The sequence below is a fragment of the Megalobrama amblycephala genome, linkage group LG2, assembly GCF_018812025.1.
Source record: "Megalobrama amblycephala isolate DHTTF-2021 linkage group LG2, ASM1881202v1, whole genome shotgun sequence".
NCBI classification, from domain to species: domain Eukaryota; kingdom Metazoa; phylum Chordata; class Actinopteri; order Cypriniformes; family Xenocyprididae; genus Megalobrama; species Megalobrama amblycephala.
This window is the reverse complement of record NC_063045.1, coordinates 41,043,547-41,058,809: the sequence shown is the minus strand read 5'-3', so window position 1 is coordinate 41,058,809 and position 15,263 is coordinate 41,043,547. Positions and strand designations below refer to the sequence as shown.

Genomic DNA, 15,263 nt, shown 5'->3' with positions numbered 1-15,263 from the left:
GCTAATCGGGAGCACCGGGAGAATTCCCGGTGGGCCGGTCTGTTTATTTGGCCGCGAGGGCCGGTGTTGTCATGGCACTGGGTTGAAATATGGATGCTCTAGAAACTGTGGACGCGGCCAAATGTGCTAAGCTGAGTAGCCTAACATTTTCCTAAAAACCATTCAAGTGACGGATTTAGGCCTGGATGGCCCAGGGCGGCACGGGGCACCCGCGCAAGAAAAAACAAACAAACGAATGCGCGGTTTTTACCGCTCATTTGCACGCAGCGTCAATGATATCATGTCACTCGGTGGGTAAATTAACCTGGTCGGGAGGGACTCGAAGTTTTCGCTCGGAGAAGACAACTCACTCAAAAGTATACGATAAGAAGGGATGAGGTGACGTCTGTAGGGACAGCGGGACAAGTTCTAAATCAACGCTAAATTATGGTAAGACAAAAGGTCTAAGCCACCGGAGGCCGATTTAAGTAAAGTAAATAAATACAAAGGAAGAGGGGAAAACATGCAAAAGATAAAGGCATGTATGCAGCTTACTCATATCGTAATAAGATCAGGCAAATAATAAAATATGGCCTATCACTTATATTATGTTGCTTGCTATGCTATTACACATTGGCCAACAATATTCATTTTTCTGTCCAACTAACCAGACAGTAAAATGTGATTTTGTAACATGTAACTTTTTTTTTTAAAACAAACGTAATAGCCTACTTTAATATTTTACTGTAAAGTTGTGCAATTTTGTAGGATTTATGGTATTTTGTGTTATTTGCCTCAATTTGTAATAATTTAAGTATATACATTTATATAAAATAGCAAAATTTTATGTTAAATCCACTTTGATAAAGATCTACATTTCTAAATTTCATTCATAGTGACAGACAAGAAAAATGTGCCTGGGTTTAGTGGACGATTACTGCCATCTACTGGAAAGCAAACACTTAATTAAATTAAAATTAAAATAACATGAATTTTTAAATACAGCCACTAGATGGCTAGAGAATTAATCAATGATGCACATTATAAAATCATTATTATAACTATAAAAATAACTCTATATCAAATTTTAGCATTTTTTGTACTATCATTTGTACTGTCATGGGTATTTGAAGATATTTTTGAAAAATACAATTATTTACAAGGCTGTAGAGAACAGTGCACTATTGCAGACTTATATACTGAGGTTTTAATTACATTATTTTAATATAGTCAGTCGTGAATTAAAGTGGGCCGGTCTAAGGCATGAAACTCCAGGGCTGAAAATGAGTCCCACTCCGGGCCTGTTTTAGTCCAAAAGTGTGCACGTTTACCTCAGATTTCATTAGATAGAATATTAGCTGGGCCGTACGCAGATTTTCATAATTACCGAGGTCAGAAAATGTTTGCTAGGGGGGGTACGGGGCATGCTTCCCCGAGAAAATTTAGATTTTCTTGGTGTACATATGTGCATTTTTAAGACGTTTTAAGGCCAACAAATTGGAAAATAGCTTTAAAACCATGTAAACAAATACATGCATGCACAATTTGAGGCAGCTTTAATCGCATGTTTGGTCATTTCATGACTTAACTTACAACAGAACAACGACGGTCATTGCTCGTAGTTTCTTTTGCGTTTATTTAAGCTATAATAAAGTAATTATGCAGCGCGCGCATTTGCGCATGCATTTCTTGTGTAACGGCTGATTGGACAGTCGTGTTAATTTTTCTTAGTTTTACCGACATAGCCTGACAACATCTCATCTGACCGCAGTTCACTGTTGTTCAACTGAAGCTCCCTCGTCGTCACCTGCACCTTTTCTGCGCTCGTTTGACTTGCGCCTGGCACTAAGGGGCGAAGTCGGAACGCGCGTCTGACAAGTGTCCCGTTTGTTGTGGTCGTAAAGAGACAGTTCTATATAAACGCAGCGTTTTACTTGATGTTTTAAAAAAGATTTTTATTTTTGGTATTTTATATGCTCTGTTGGTGGTTTGTGGAGTAGCAGTGGAGTCTAATTCAGCAGAAACAGGGATACATAGACCAGAAGGGGGAAATCCCTCCCATCCCCCCCTACAAATCGCACCCTGGTTGGAACTAAACTCTGCAGGGCTGCGGCCCTCCAGGAATTGAGTTTGACACCCCTGCTGTACAACAACACTGTGCAATAGTTCGATTTTGAACTGAATTTAGGCTATTTATTAGAGCATTCAGTTGCACTTTAGTCCATGTAGCCCTTTGAAAAATGCGTTCAACCATTTACTTGACCCTGTCAGTAGACCAATTTTAAGGGTATTTGAAATAACATTAATTCAAAAAGTAATTAGCATATAGTAATGTGTAAGACCTCCTAATTGTAACTTTTAACGTCCTTTGGGTCACACTCTGGTAGTCTATTTTATGCATGTCTATTTAATGTGCTATACATAGCCTATAGTTGTAAAAAATGTAGGAAAAAAATAAAACTATCTCAAGTATCTATTTACCTAATATGACACTTAAAATAACCTTTGTTGTTGTAATTTAACTGTTTGATTCCGTCACATTTTTGACGAATAAAACCAATTTAGATGTCACCACAATAAGTACATTTTGGTTACCGCTTACCTGACACTTTTGTCCTGGAGTTATGACAACTCCTCGCGCAAGAGATGCGCCGCGCGTGGTTTGCCTCAGTTCGGAGCGCCAACCAATCATCTAGCCAGCTTCCCCTCTGATCACGCGCTGGATTTACAATTCCGAGCAGCTGCTTTAAAAAATAACTTGGAGCGAACGTAACGGTCGCCATGGGGCAACACGGCGCCAAGACTGTCGGATTCCTTAGTAGTTTTAAGGTGATGGGGAAGCAAGGTGCACATTCGCGCTAGACAAACAACTCAACTACAAGAGAGAAATGAGTTTGAGGTGATGATAAGATGTTGAGACGGACTGTATCTCGTTATACTGGAGAGAGGAGTGAGACGCGCGCTGATCAACCAGAGGCGACACAGATTCATGGCTCAACTGTTCTCAACTTCTGTTGAAAGGCAGCTGGAATGACTCTCTTTTTACAAGTACGGGAAATATAGAGATACAGTATATTCAAATATACTCTTTTACATTAATGCGCAGTCCGCTCTGAAGTTTTTCTCTTTACTTCTTCAGGTTGCGTGAATAACTTTACTAACCAAACCATCGGAGAACAAGTTTGGTCCGGGATGCCAGAAAATATCGCCTTTCTGACGAACAGCACAGAATTGGGGCACGTCGGTCGCGCGTTGGGTTCGAGCGCGCGCCCCGCCTGGGCAATAGCGGTGCTGGCCAGCGTGCTGATCTTCACCACTGTGGTGGATGTTTTGGGTAACCTGTTAGTCATAATTTCGGTGTTCAGGAATCGGAAACTGAGAAATGCTGGTGAGCTTTCATTTATCTTTATGGGCTACACTTACAATACTCGTGCGCTGTTCATTGATAAAGCGATTCACGTGCCATTAGGCGCAAGTATTGAATGGAGATACAGTTAATGAATAATTTACTAAATGACTTGTTTCCCCTTTACTTGACACGAATCTCCTTTGAAATTCTGCCTTAAGTATAAATTATACATGGTGAAAAAACGTGCTTTGACATCCTCGCCTGTGTGTTTTAGGGGTTTGAGTTAGTTAAATGTAAACCGTTTACAATTACATGTAACTATTTACCTCACTCCTGACTTGTGGAGTAATTTACTAACATCATAGTGTTTATATAGTGTTAGTGAAGAATTACATTATAGTAGTAAAAAGAAAATGCCCTGAAATTGGCAAAACATCTTATGTAACAATTCCATCCAAACAGCAAAAGTCTATTAAAAAGTCAACTTCTTTTTTGGAAGTAGACAGCTAAAAGTTTGTTTTCATTAAAATGCAACATTTTAGCACTAAATGTGCTAATGCATAAAAAAATCGAGGCTTCCGGCAACCATATCAATATTTTTGTCACTCACAAGTTCAGTTTTTTTTTGTGGAGAAACACCTTGTTTCAGCATTTTTTTAAGTCTGAGCTTTAGGAAGTGTTAAGATCACCTCACCTTGACCATGTCATGAAAAATTTACAGCAGCTTATTGCTCTCAGCAGTATGGGCTTCAAAGACTTTTGCCTGTAGTTTGGCATAATTGGACGTCAACATCAGTGAAAAATCTGGCACCCTTCTGAGCCTTGTTAGACCCTTGATTTAATTGTAAATGGGTGTGTTTGATGTTTTTAAATTGATGTTAAATCTAATTACCCACTTGAATGACCCCCTAACACATGAACAAATTGTGTGTTTTCAAACATAATCCTGTCTAAATAAAATGTTTTAGGGGAACAATTGAACAACTGTTGAACTATAACATCAAGCTGCTGCTTGACTTTTGATGTGTGACACTGAGGGTTTGAGAGGAGAGACAGATTTCAGCTCTTTCAGTGCCCTTGACAATGTCTGAATATATGCATGTGAGTGTTTGTGGGGTTGTTCCACACACCACTGATGCGATTGAATGGGACTGCATTCAGAACCCCTTGACAGTTTGTGCATATGCTGATACACTCCTGGGGGAAAAAATGGGCCAAGCGCAAACCAAACAATGGCAAAATATTTAGTGATCTTTAAATGCTCTTAGTCACAAATCACTGGTTAGGAAATTAGCAAGGATTGCGAGAAATGTCCTCCTCCAAAAAATGACCCTATAGGTCATTTTTGCAAGAACCTTATTACGACCTATATTTACCTTTTAAAGTCACGCGCCCTCTAGCTTGCATAAAAGTAATGACAGTGTCGTGTTACGTCTGTTGTCATGATGTATGACCGTCGTTACCAATCAGAATGCAATGTGTGGACTTTACACGGTCTCATATGGAAGTAAATTAATGCCAAATGTTTTTGAAATAAAAAGCTTGTTGAATTGCTCTAACTGAAAAAAAATATGCATTACATTAGCTGTACTTGCATTTAGATGCACTGTATTTTTAAGGCTTGCATTTTTATGGGATGAAATTCAACACAGTCGTATATTTAAGCTGTGAATATTTCAATTAAAAATATTTCACACACATTTTCATTATTAAAAATTAAATAATTCATATTCAGATTTCAAATTTCACTTCCAAGATATTTATTCTGTTTAAAAATACAACCTATAAAATTCGACTAGCAATTTTCAGTCCATTTTATTTCACTTTACAAATTCGCTTCCACAAATTCAGTGGCTCAAATTCGGCAGAAAATTCAACATTTCACATCCGGGAACTGCAGGAAGAGCAGTAGAGTGCCGATGCATCATCTCTATCTGCTGTTAGTCTTCTTCACCAGCAGGTGCCGCTAGCGGCTGTTTAGGAAGACCAAAGCAACGCTAGTAAGTCATTCATTCATAAAAACGGATTTACAGAATTAGAGCAAGCGGTAAGTGAATGTGTGATGATTATCAGGGCCAGTATAAATGCAGAAAAGCTGATAAAGACACAAAAGCTGCATTTATGTTTAATTCAGTGTCTTTACGCTTACTTTCCCTGTGTAGCTACAGCTTTCTCTACAGTGAACAAGATAACGTTATTGCCCGATGCTGGTGTATAGATCAAACGTTAAATCTGAGATAGACATATATTTCTCTCTGTTGTTTAGTTTCCTTAACTTTGTATCGCAGCGCTGTGTTGTAATACTAGGGCTTCCCTCATCCGTCATAGCTGCCATCAGGACATATAAACTCTTAACACAGCTTAATGGACTCGTACAGTGATATAAAAGACCAAACTCGCACCTCATTTGTGATGTAGGTTAGACTATATAGGCTCCAAGAAAGCAGATACTGGCATAAAGTTGATTTGACGCTAAACGTTTGATTATGATATTCGCAAATTTAGGGACCGTCTCTAAAGTTACGACATTCTGTATTCACGTTTCTACCTTCTACCAAACTCTTGTAGACACACATGCACATATACATATTCAAACACACCTCACTCAAAGTACATGCATATACTATTTCTTTTTTTTTTTTTTTTTACACGTTCATCACACAATTTTTTTTACTTTGTTCATTTTTTATTTTACCTGATCATAGATTATCCTGCTTATACAAATTTTAAATAAAATTTAGAAATAAAATTAACTAAGTAGAACTAATTGTGTGATGAATGTGTAAAAAAAAGAAAAAGTATATGTGCATGTACTTTGAGTTGAGTGTGTTTGAATATGTGTGTGTGTGTGTGTGTGTGTGTGTGTGTGTGTGTGTGAGAGAGAGAGAGAGAGAGAGAGAGAGAGAGAGAGAGAGAGAGAAGGGTGCATCACTCTTCGACCTGGCACCTATAGATGAACACTTCACAGGTAGTTTTGGTGATTGTTAATCATTCTCATCAAATGCTATTGAGCTTTAAATTATGGCATTTTTTTGTATGATCCAAAACAGTAGTGAAATACATAGCAATCTTTACATATTACTTGACAGTTTATTTGGAAACACTTTACAGTAAGGTTCATAATGTATTAACTAATGTGAACTATCCATGAGCAACACATTTGTTGTTGTATTTGTTAATCTTTGTTAACGTTAATAAAAATACAGCAGTTCATTGTTCATGTTACTTCACTGTGCATTAACTAAAGTTGACAAATACAACTCTTGATTTTAATAATGTATTAGTAAATGCTGGAATTAACATTAACAAAGATTAGTAAGTGCTGTAGAAGTGCAGTTCATTGTTCGTTCATATCAACTATTTAATATAAAGTGTTACCTTTTATTTTAATAAACATCAAAAATCTAAAAGGTTTGCATTATACCTGACACCTAGATGAACAATTTACAGTTGGTTTTGTGACTAAGTCATTCTCTTTAAATGCTATTGAAGGTAGAAACGTGAATACAGAATGTTGTAACTTTAGAGACAGTCCCTAAATTTGCGAATATCATAATCAAACGTTCAGCGTCAAATCAACTTAATGCCAGTATCTGCTTTCTTGGAGCCTATATAGTCTAACCTACATCACAAATGAGGTGCGAGTTTGGTCTTTTATATCACTGTACGAGTCCATTAAGCTGTGTTAAGAGTTTATATGTCCTGATGGCAGCTATGACGGATGAGGGAAGCATAGGCTGGAGCACCCACGGAAATGGTCGAGCACCCACGGAAATATACGAGATATTCTCCATTGATTTTAACCAATAGAAAATCAATTGGAGCTTTCAGACACTATCCAAACCCTTTTTTATAGTTTAATAAGACCGTTTATATGGGAATATTTTAATGGCAAACGTCGAGAGCGCATCCAAGTGATGCGCGAGCACAAATGGCTCTTCTCTCGATCAGATACATGAGCGCGCTCAAACACTCCTTGCATCAGATATCAGCGAGAGCATGACTCGCGACAACGCTCGTGAAAAGAATGTGCTTTTTGGGTCGAAATTGTCATATTGCTGCACAGATATAATGCAAATAAAACATCAAGTTGACGTTGATTTGAGTTAAATAAGAAGCGAACTAGCGCTGAAACGTGTTGTTTTTGAAATCATGCGTGGCTCGCTCGTGTAAGTTAGTCTTCTGACATACGCGTCAATCTATCGCTTGACTCTTCTTTCCAGGGAAATCATTAACAAAATGCACACAGACATGTCCCTGCTCTTGATATACAAACATTAATTAACTTCTTTGAACTTTATGAGAGAAAAAAAAAACGATATGAGGATAGATTCGAACCACTGATAATTAGAGCACGGACTGGACCTCTGACTGTATTAACAACATTTCTACCACTACACTATTAGGGAACACGAAAAGTAAGTGCGGATTTATATGTAATATAATATGAATGTAATAGGGGGGGGGGGGGGGGGGCACTGGGCACCCACCGGCAGAAACATAAATGGGCTATGGGAACCCACCTAAAAAATGTTGGGTTAAAAATAACCCAACAGTAACCCAACATGGGTTAACAAATCCCAACTGTGGGTTATTTTTAACCCAATGGTTGGGTTAAAAGCAGTTGGGTTAAAACTAACCCAACATGGGTTAAAAATAACCCACAGGGAAGGTGCTATGTTAACCCATAGTTGGGTTATTTACTAACTATGACTATTAACTTTTATTCATGATATTATTTTAATATATAAAATACACTTTGTTTTCTAGATTGTTTATTTGTATAAAATAATATGTTTTAACAAATATATTTTAAATTACAAATGAAATATTGTGGAGCCATTTAATGTAAATATAAGTGTACATATTATCAAAACACAAGTGTAAATCAATTCAAAACCTACACAAACATGTACAGAGTAAACTTAAAACATAAATAAAATATGTATACAAAACACAAAAATTCGAAATGAACACTATTTAAATATTATTACACTATTTTTTAACTAATCTTATGGTAATCACTACTAATTTAGTAGTAGGCCTAATTATACTAAAGCATACACAAAAGTGTACAGTAAATATTAAATTCAAAACCTATAAATTTGCAAACAGTACACAATTAAAACCTATATTTAAAACCTTTGCAACCATGTAAACTCAAAACATACATGAAATATGCACATATACATAACACACAAATACAAAATGAACACTAAATGAAAAACTACGAGTACACATAAATTCATAACATTAAATCCTTCAATAAATAAACATATCACGCGTACAGCAGGCGCTTGAGGTCCACAGTGAGGTCGGCCACAGGTAGGAATAATGGAATAGGACTCCGGTTCTATTTTGTGGGTCAACACTGTACATTGTATGCATTGATGTGTTGTAAACATACCTTAAGTAATAAAACCACAAATATGTTGGACCTAATGATGATGATCAAAGTTCTTAAGGAGGCAGCAGTGTTGAAGGAACCCCTCTTAATAGTCAACATTTGAAGTGGATCCAAAAAAAAATATATATATACATAAAAAACTTGGGAGTTCTCTTTGTCCTCAAGGCATCAAGTCATGTGGATCCTGGCTTGTCTCACTGCTCAGGTAATGCATTGTATTAGTGCCAACCTTCAAAGAATAAATAAAGTTTAGTTGGCATGCACTGTGACAACATAAGCAATGTAAAATTATGTAAAAGTTACATTGAAGCAGTGCTATACTGAATTAAAATATAGTCACTGCATTACACCTGCTGTTAAAGGGTTAGCCCCCCCCCCCCCCCCCCCTTTATGTAAATGTAAAATTTTACATTTTACATAAAGGGGGGAGGGGGTCTAATGCTATTTCATGTATTCTGACTTATTTACACTGTTAAAGAGTTGTATTCTCATGCTAAACATGCCCAAAATTTCAAAACACGAGTTGGATGTATGACGGATTCACTATTTCTGGTTTCGGATAGTTTTTTCGAGCATGGCCCTTTATCGTATCCCTTATCATGTAATAAAGGACGGAATTCCTTGTATGGGCACTTCTCTCTGATAAGCAAGAGCACGCCCATCAACGCATTTCGTTCGGGTTACGGAAGCTAAAAGATTTTTCAACAGTGGTCACCAAAGAAGTGTGTTTTTGGTTGTGATGGAAAGACTGCCTTTTTCAGCTTCCCAAAGAGCACAGCGTTAAGGGAACAGTGGATGAAGTTTCAGGGCTCGACAATAAGGACTAGGGGGCCAGTGTGAACGATGCTCGGGACAGTAGACGGAACGGTCACTTGTCTGATCGGGCCAGTGTTGTAGGGTATGCGATATATATCATCTATGTCTATGATATCGCAATTGTTGATTTAACGATCTGAAATTATCAAGTATGTCCCTCAATTTACAAAACCAAACAAAAACACACCCATTGAGCGCACGCATGCAATATGTGACGTAGTCTAGTAACAGTTAGGTTAGACTAGTGCGCGTGCATATTTAGAGTGTACGCTTTCACTGCGCGTGGTTTAGTCTATTAAAATGCCTTTAGAATGACCCAGAATTCAAGGTAAGGGGCAAAAATGCTCCAGTATATCCTTTATATTTATATCACTTAATATAGTTAACCAATATTACACAGCGCCATTTTTCTCCAAATATCAACAATTACAAATGTGATATTGATTTTATTCAGCGTACAGTTTAATGAAAAATAACTTAATATCAATGGACTTTCATTTTAGACACTAAATCGCCTGTTTCACTCCATTTCGCCAACGAAAATAGTTCCAAACAAAGTCCACACAATTGTTTTGATTCTCTGAGCAACACTTCCTGAATTGATCAGCCATTTGAATGAATCGGTTGAATCCAGTTGAATCTCAATGACTCGCTCTTTAGAAGGGACTTGCTGCCACCTACTGGCGGGTTTAATTTCAGGTTTAAAGTGTCTTTTCATTTTTTAAATAATTTCAAATAACCCTTCTGGGCCTTAAAAATTTTAGTTGCGTGGACTCTTAATGGAGGGACAGAAATTTCTTTAAATATCTTTATAAAGATTTTGATTTGCGTTCCAAAGATGAGTGAAGGTCTTATAGTTGTGGAACAACATGAGGGTGAGAAATTAAAGGGATAGTTCACCCAAAAATTAAAATTTGATGTTTATCTGCTTACCCCCAGCGCATCCAAGATGTAGGTGTCTTTGTTTCTTCAGTAGAAAACAAATGATGATTTTTAACTGTAACCGCTGCCATCTGTCAGTCGTATAATGCAAGTCAGCGGGAACTTAGACTATAAGAGTAAATAAAACACAACAGACAAATCCAAATTAAACCCTGCGGCTCGTGACGACACATTGATGTCTTAAGACACGAAACGATCGGTTTGTGTGAGAAACCGAACAGTATTTATATCATTTTTTACCTCTAATACACCACTACAGGGAGTGCAGAATTATTAGGCAAGTTGATTTTCTGATCATATTTTTTTCCCAAGCACATTTTACCAATTCCAATCCACATCAATCTTAATAACTACTATTAATATTGTTTTTAATCATTTATAAGTGATATATAATTGTTCATGAAGGCTGGAAATGAAAAATGCCTTATATTCAGGTGTGCAGAATTATTAGGCAAGTTTTCTTTTACAGGCAAAATGAGCCAAAAAAGAGATTTAACTCAGACTGAAAAGTCAAAAATTATTAAATACTCATGAGAAGGACGCAATACTAATGCAATACTAGAAATTGCAAAGTTAAAGCATGACCAAGGGACAGCAAAATGCTCATTGGGTCAGCGGGGTCAGACAAAAACAGGTGGAAAAGAAAAGACACATGTTAACTGCAAAATAATTAAGAATTAAGGTGAAGAATTAAGTGTGAAACCATCAGGAACCCTTTAGTCTCCAGCGCCACCATTTTCCAGAGCTGCAACCTACCTGGAGTCTCCAGAAGTGCAAGGTGTTAGGATCTCAGAGACTTAGGTTAGCTAAAGAATCCTAAAAAATGACCCGCACTTGATAATAATCACAAGCTGAAGTGTTATAAAATACATGAAGACTGGGTTTTAATAGGGCTTATAGACAGACAGCTTGAGAATGACTCCTGATGGACCAGCACCACATCCTCTTGTACCACTGTTTGAAGAATTTATCCAGAATCTGGCAGTAAGGTGTTTGAGTTCACTTTTAGTCCATCTCTTATCCTGAAATGTCTGTCTTGCAGAGATGGACTAAAAATGATCTTCCAAAACTTACTGCCAGATTCTGGAAGATAAATTCTTCAAACAGTGGTACAAGAGGATGTGGTGCTGGTCCTTCAGGAGTCACTCTCAAGCTGTCTGTTTATAAGGCCTATAAAAACCCAGTCTTCATGTATTTTATAACACTTCAGCTTGTGATTCTTATCAAGTGCGGGTCATTTTTTAGGATTCTTTAGCTAACCTAAGTCTCTGAGATCCTGAGACCTTGCACTTCTGGAGACTCCAGGTAGGTTGCAGTTCTGGAAAATGGTGGCGCTGGAGACTAAAGGGTTCCTGATGGTTTCACACATAATAACATTGCGTCCTTCTCATGAGTATTTAATAATTTTTGACTTTTCAGTCTGAGTTAAATCTCTTTTTTGGCTCATTTTGCCTGTAAAAGAAAACTTGCCTAATAATTCTGCACACCTGAATATAAGGCATTTTTCATTTCCAGCCTTCATGAACAATTATATATCACTTATAAATGATTAAAAACAATATTAATAGTAGTTATTAAGATTGATGTGGATTGGAATTGGTAAAATGTGCTTGGGAAAAAAATATGATCAGAAAATCAACTTGCCTAATAATTCTGCACTCCCTGTATGTCCAACTGCATTCATCACTCGATTCGTTTGGTCTGATCGCGCTCTGACAGCGGCAGTGATGTCTCGCGCATATACTTCAATGAGAGCGAGACATCACTGCCGTTGTCAGAGCGCGATCAGACCAAACGAATCGAGTGGTGTATTAGAGGTAAAAAATTATATAAATACTGTTCGGTTTCTCGCACAAACCGATCGTTTCTTGTCTTAGGACATCAATGTGTCGTCACGAGCCGCAGGGTTTAATTTGGACTTGTCTAAGCAAGTTTTATTTACTCTTATTGTAGAAGTTCCCATCCACTAGCATTATTTGACTGACAGACGGCAACGGTTGGAGTTAAAAATCATCATTTGTGTTCTAGTGAAGAAACAAAGACACCTACATCTTGGATGCTCTGGGGGTAAGCAGATAAACATCAAATTTTCATTTTTGGGTGAACTATCCCTTTAATGACAGCATTTTCATTTTTGGGTAAACTAACACATTAACAAGCAGAATCAATATGTACAGAGCAGTGTAATTTATCAAAGCTAATTTTGTAGTGTTGCTTTTACTTACAGGGTGATTGTCAGTTAAGCTGTGCTTCATTTCAGCACCATTTTCCCATCTGTGAGACATGGCGATGATGGCAGGACAACGGGAAGGGTTTTGAAGGCAGTTTCTCCATGACCGTCTTTGAAAGACAAGTTTAAAAAATTTGTATTTATACCACATGTGTGTTGACAAATTTCACAAGCATGACATGGTCAATACATTTTTTCCCAAAATAAAACAACCCTTCACTATTCTGAACATCATTAAACTCAGCATTCCATTTCTTCAATAGTTTTTGTTCCAAAGGATCAAATCCATGCAGTTTGCTGAGGTTTTGTACGTCTAATGAACACATTAGCTTGGCTGTGAGGACTTCTTGCATTCTTTTGATACAAAATCGTTGTCAGTCATTAAACAACTTGGATTCTGTTTAAATTAAAACATAATGTATTAAAATGAAGGAAGACAACTGAGAAAAAAACAAAACAAGAGTAATAAACTGTACCCCAGTGTTTCCCAAACAACCTGGTTCTGTAGTAGCCCTAGCACTGCACATTTTGTCTCTCTAAACCTGATTTAACTTACCAGTTTGTTAGCAGAGAGACTCCAAGGCCGTAAAAGGGTGTCAGATAAGGAAGACATCAAAAATGTGTATTGTTGGGGATAATCTAGGACCAGTTGAGAACCACAGTCATCCAGCAGCATAAAACTTTCATCCACTTCTTGTTCTGTTACAATAAACAGAAACAGAAAAATGAAATATTGTCAGTAAGTTGTCACTTATTTAAATAGCTTACCTTCAAATGTTTCCATTAAATAGCAGGTTGTTGTAGTCTTTGCTTCACAAATTATTCCATTTGTCTAAAACACAAGTATAAACACATTTAGTAGCTACAACACAAATGCAAGAACTAACATAACGTTAGCTTCATAAGAAATAATAGTACAAAGATGCTTCAGATACCCCTGTAATACATTTACATGCATTACTATATAGAACATGCATTATTAATATACCACATTTCTGCAAATACCAGATTTGCAGTTAGTGTTACTACAGTAAATCTAATAAACAGTAGGTTATTTAAAGATAACCACTCATGAACTAATCGTTCATTGGTTGCACAACGTTTTTCCAGGTTTTGCATAGAAGCTGTTGGGAATATTGCGCTTTTTCATCTTAGGCCTACAATATCTTAGATTTTAGCGAATTCAAACAGCTCTGTTGTAGTACCGTATGATCGAGGATCGAGGACCGAGCTCGCGCTGCGTAGGCCGAGCTGATAAACGGTCCGTGCGGCGCGGCTCGGCTCGTCTCAAACGGCACTTTCCAGACATCCCAACCTGCAAAAAGTCATTTCAGGGAGGTATTTTTTAAAGTCTTAAGCTCAAATTTAGTTGTCATATTATGAAAGATTATCACGAAGACCGTAAAACATGCGTAATATTGGATAGTGATTGCTGAGACCTACTCTTCCTTAGTAAAAAAATAAAATTCAGTTTTAGAATATAACGTTACGTAAGTTAATGTTTCACTACACAATACCTAATGCTATAAAAGTTTTATATACGAAAACGACATGGCTTACCTTCATAATCAACCTGCAGCAGCTTCTTTCCGTTGACTGTCCCTGGACCGTTAAATTTTGAACCGTCACGGGATCCGCATTTAACCCAACAGATGGGTTATTAATAAAAATAACCCAACGTTTTTAAAAATGACCCAACATTTTTGGTAAATAACCCAACCTAGTGACCCAATATGTGTAACCCAACGGTTGGGTTAATAAAATAACCCAATGTTTTTTACTGTGTAGTATTACAACACAGCGCTGCGATATAAAGTTAAGGAAACTAAACAACAGAGAGAAATATATGTCTATCTCAGATTTAACGTTTGATCTATACACCAGCATCGGGCAATCACGTTATCTTGTTCACTGGAGAGAAATCTTTAGCTACACAGGGAAAGTAAGCATAAAGACACTGAATTAAACATAAATGCAGCTTTTGTGTCTTTATCAGCTTTTCTGCATTTATACTGGCCCTGATAATCATCACACATTCACTTACCGCTTGCTCTAATTCTGTAAATCCGTTTTTATCGGTTTTTATGAATGAATGAATGACTTACTAGCGTTGCTTTGGTCTTCCTAAACAGCCGCTAGCGGCACCTGCTGGTGAAGAAGACTAACAGCAGATAGAGATGATGCATCGGCACTCTACTGCTCTTCCTGCAGTTCCCGGATGTGAAATGTTGAATTTTCTGCCGAATTTGAGCCACTGAATTTGTGGAAGCGAATTTGTAAAGCGAAATAAAATGGACTGAGAATTGCTAGTCGAATTTTATAGGTTGTATTTTTAAACAGAATGAATATTTTGGAAGTGAAATCTAAAAGGTGAATATGAATTATTGAATTTTTAATAATGAAAATGTGTGTGAAATATTTTTAATTGAAATATTCACAGCCTAAATATACGACCATGTTGAATTTCAGCCCATAAAAATGCAAGCCTTAAAAATACAGTGCATCTAAATGCAAGTACAGCTAATGTAATGCATATTTTT

General features: G+C 37.1%; 1 protein-coding gene and 1 long non-coding RNA gene across 4 annotated transcripts in view; one reads left to right on the top strand and one right to left on the bottom strand.

Annotated features, from left to right (window-relative positions):
• Positions 1-2,517: 2,517 nt before the first annotated feature.
• The window catches only part of mtnr1bb (melatonin receptor 1Bb), a 39,441-nt gene continuing 26,695 nt past the window's right edge, over positions 2,518-15,263 (top strand). Inside the window, exons 1-2 of the mRNA XM_048175670.1 lie at positions 2,518-3,027; positions 3,119-3,367. Coding sequence (XP_048031627.1) covers positions 3,172-3,367 — 196 coding nt within the window. The 5' untranslated portion in view covers positions 2,518-3,027; positions 3,119-3,171. The remainder of the gene's footprint in view (positions 3,028-3,118; positions 3,368-15,263) is intronic.
• On the bottom strand, positions 8,019-14,972 carry LOC125258699. 3 transcript variants are annotated; one of them, XR_007182670.1, is made up of 6 exons: positions 14,284-14,972; positions 13,929-14,038; positions 13,492-13,555; positions 13,280-13,422; positions 12,719-12,833; positions 8,019-8,964 (listed from the first exon to the last, which is right to left on the bottom strand). It is a non-coding gene; the product is annotated as an uncharacterized LOC125258699 (long non-coding RNA). The 3 variants fall into 3 exon arrangements; XR_007182669.1 differs by having other exon boundaries at positions 13,280-13,555; XR_007182671.1 differs by lacking the exon at positions 13,492-13,555.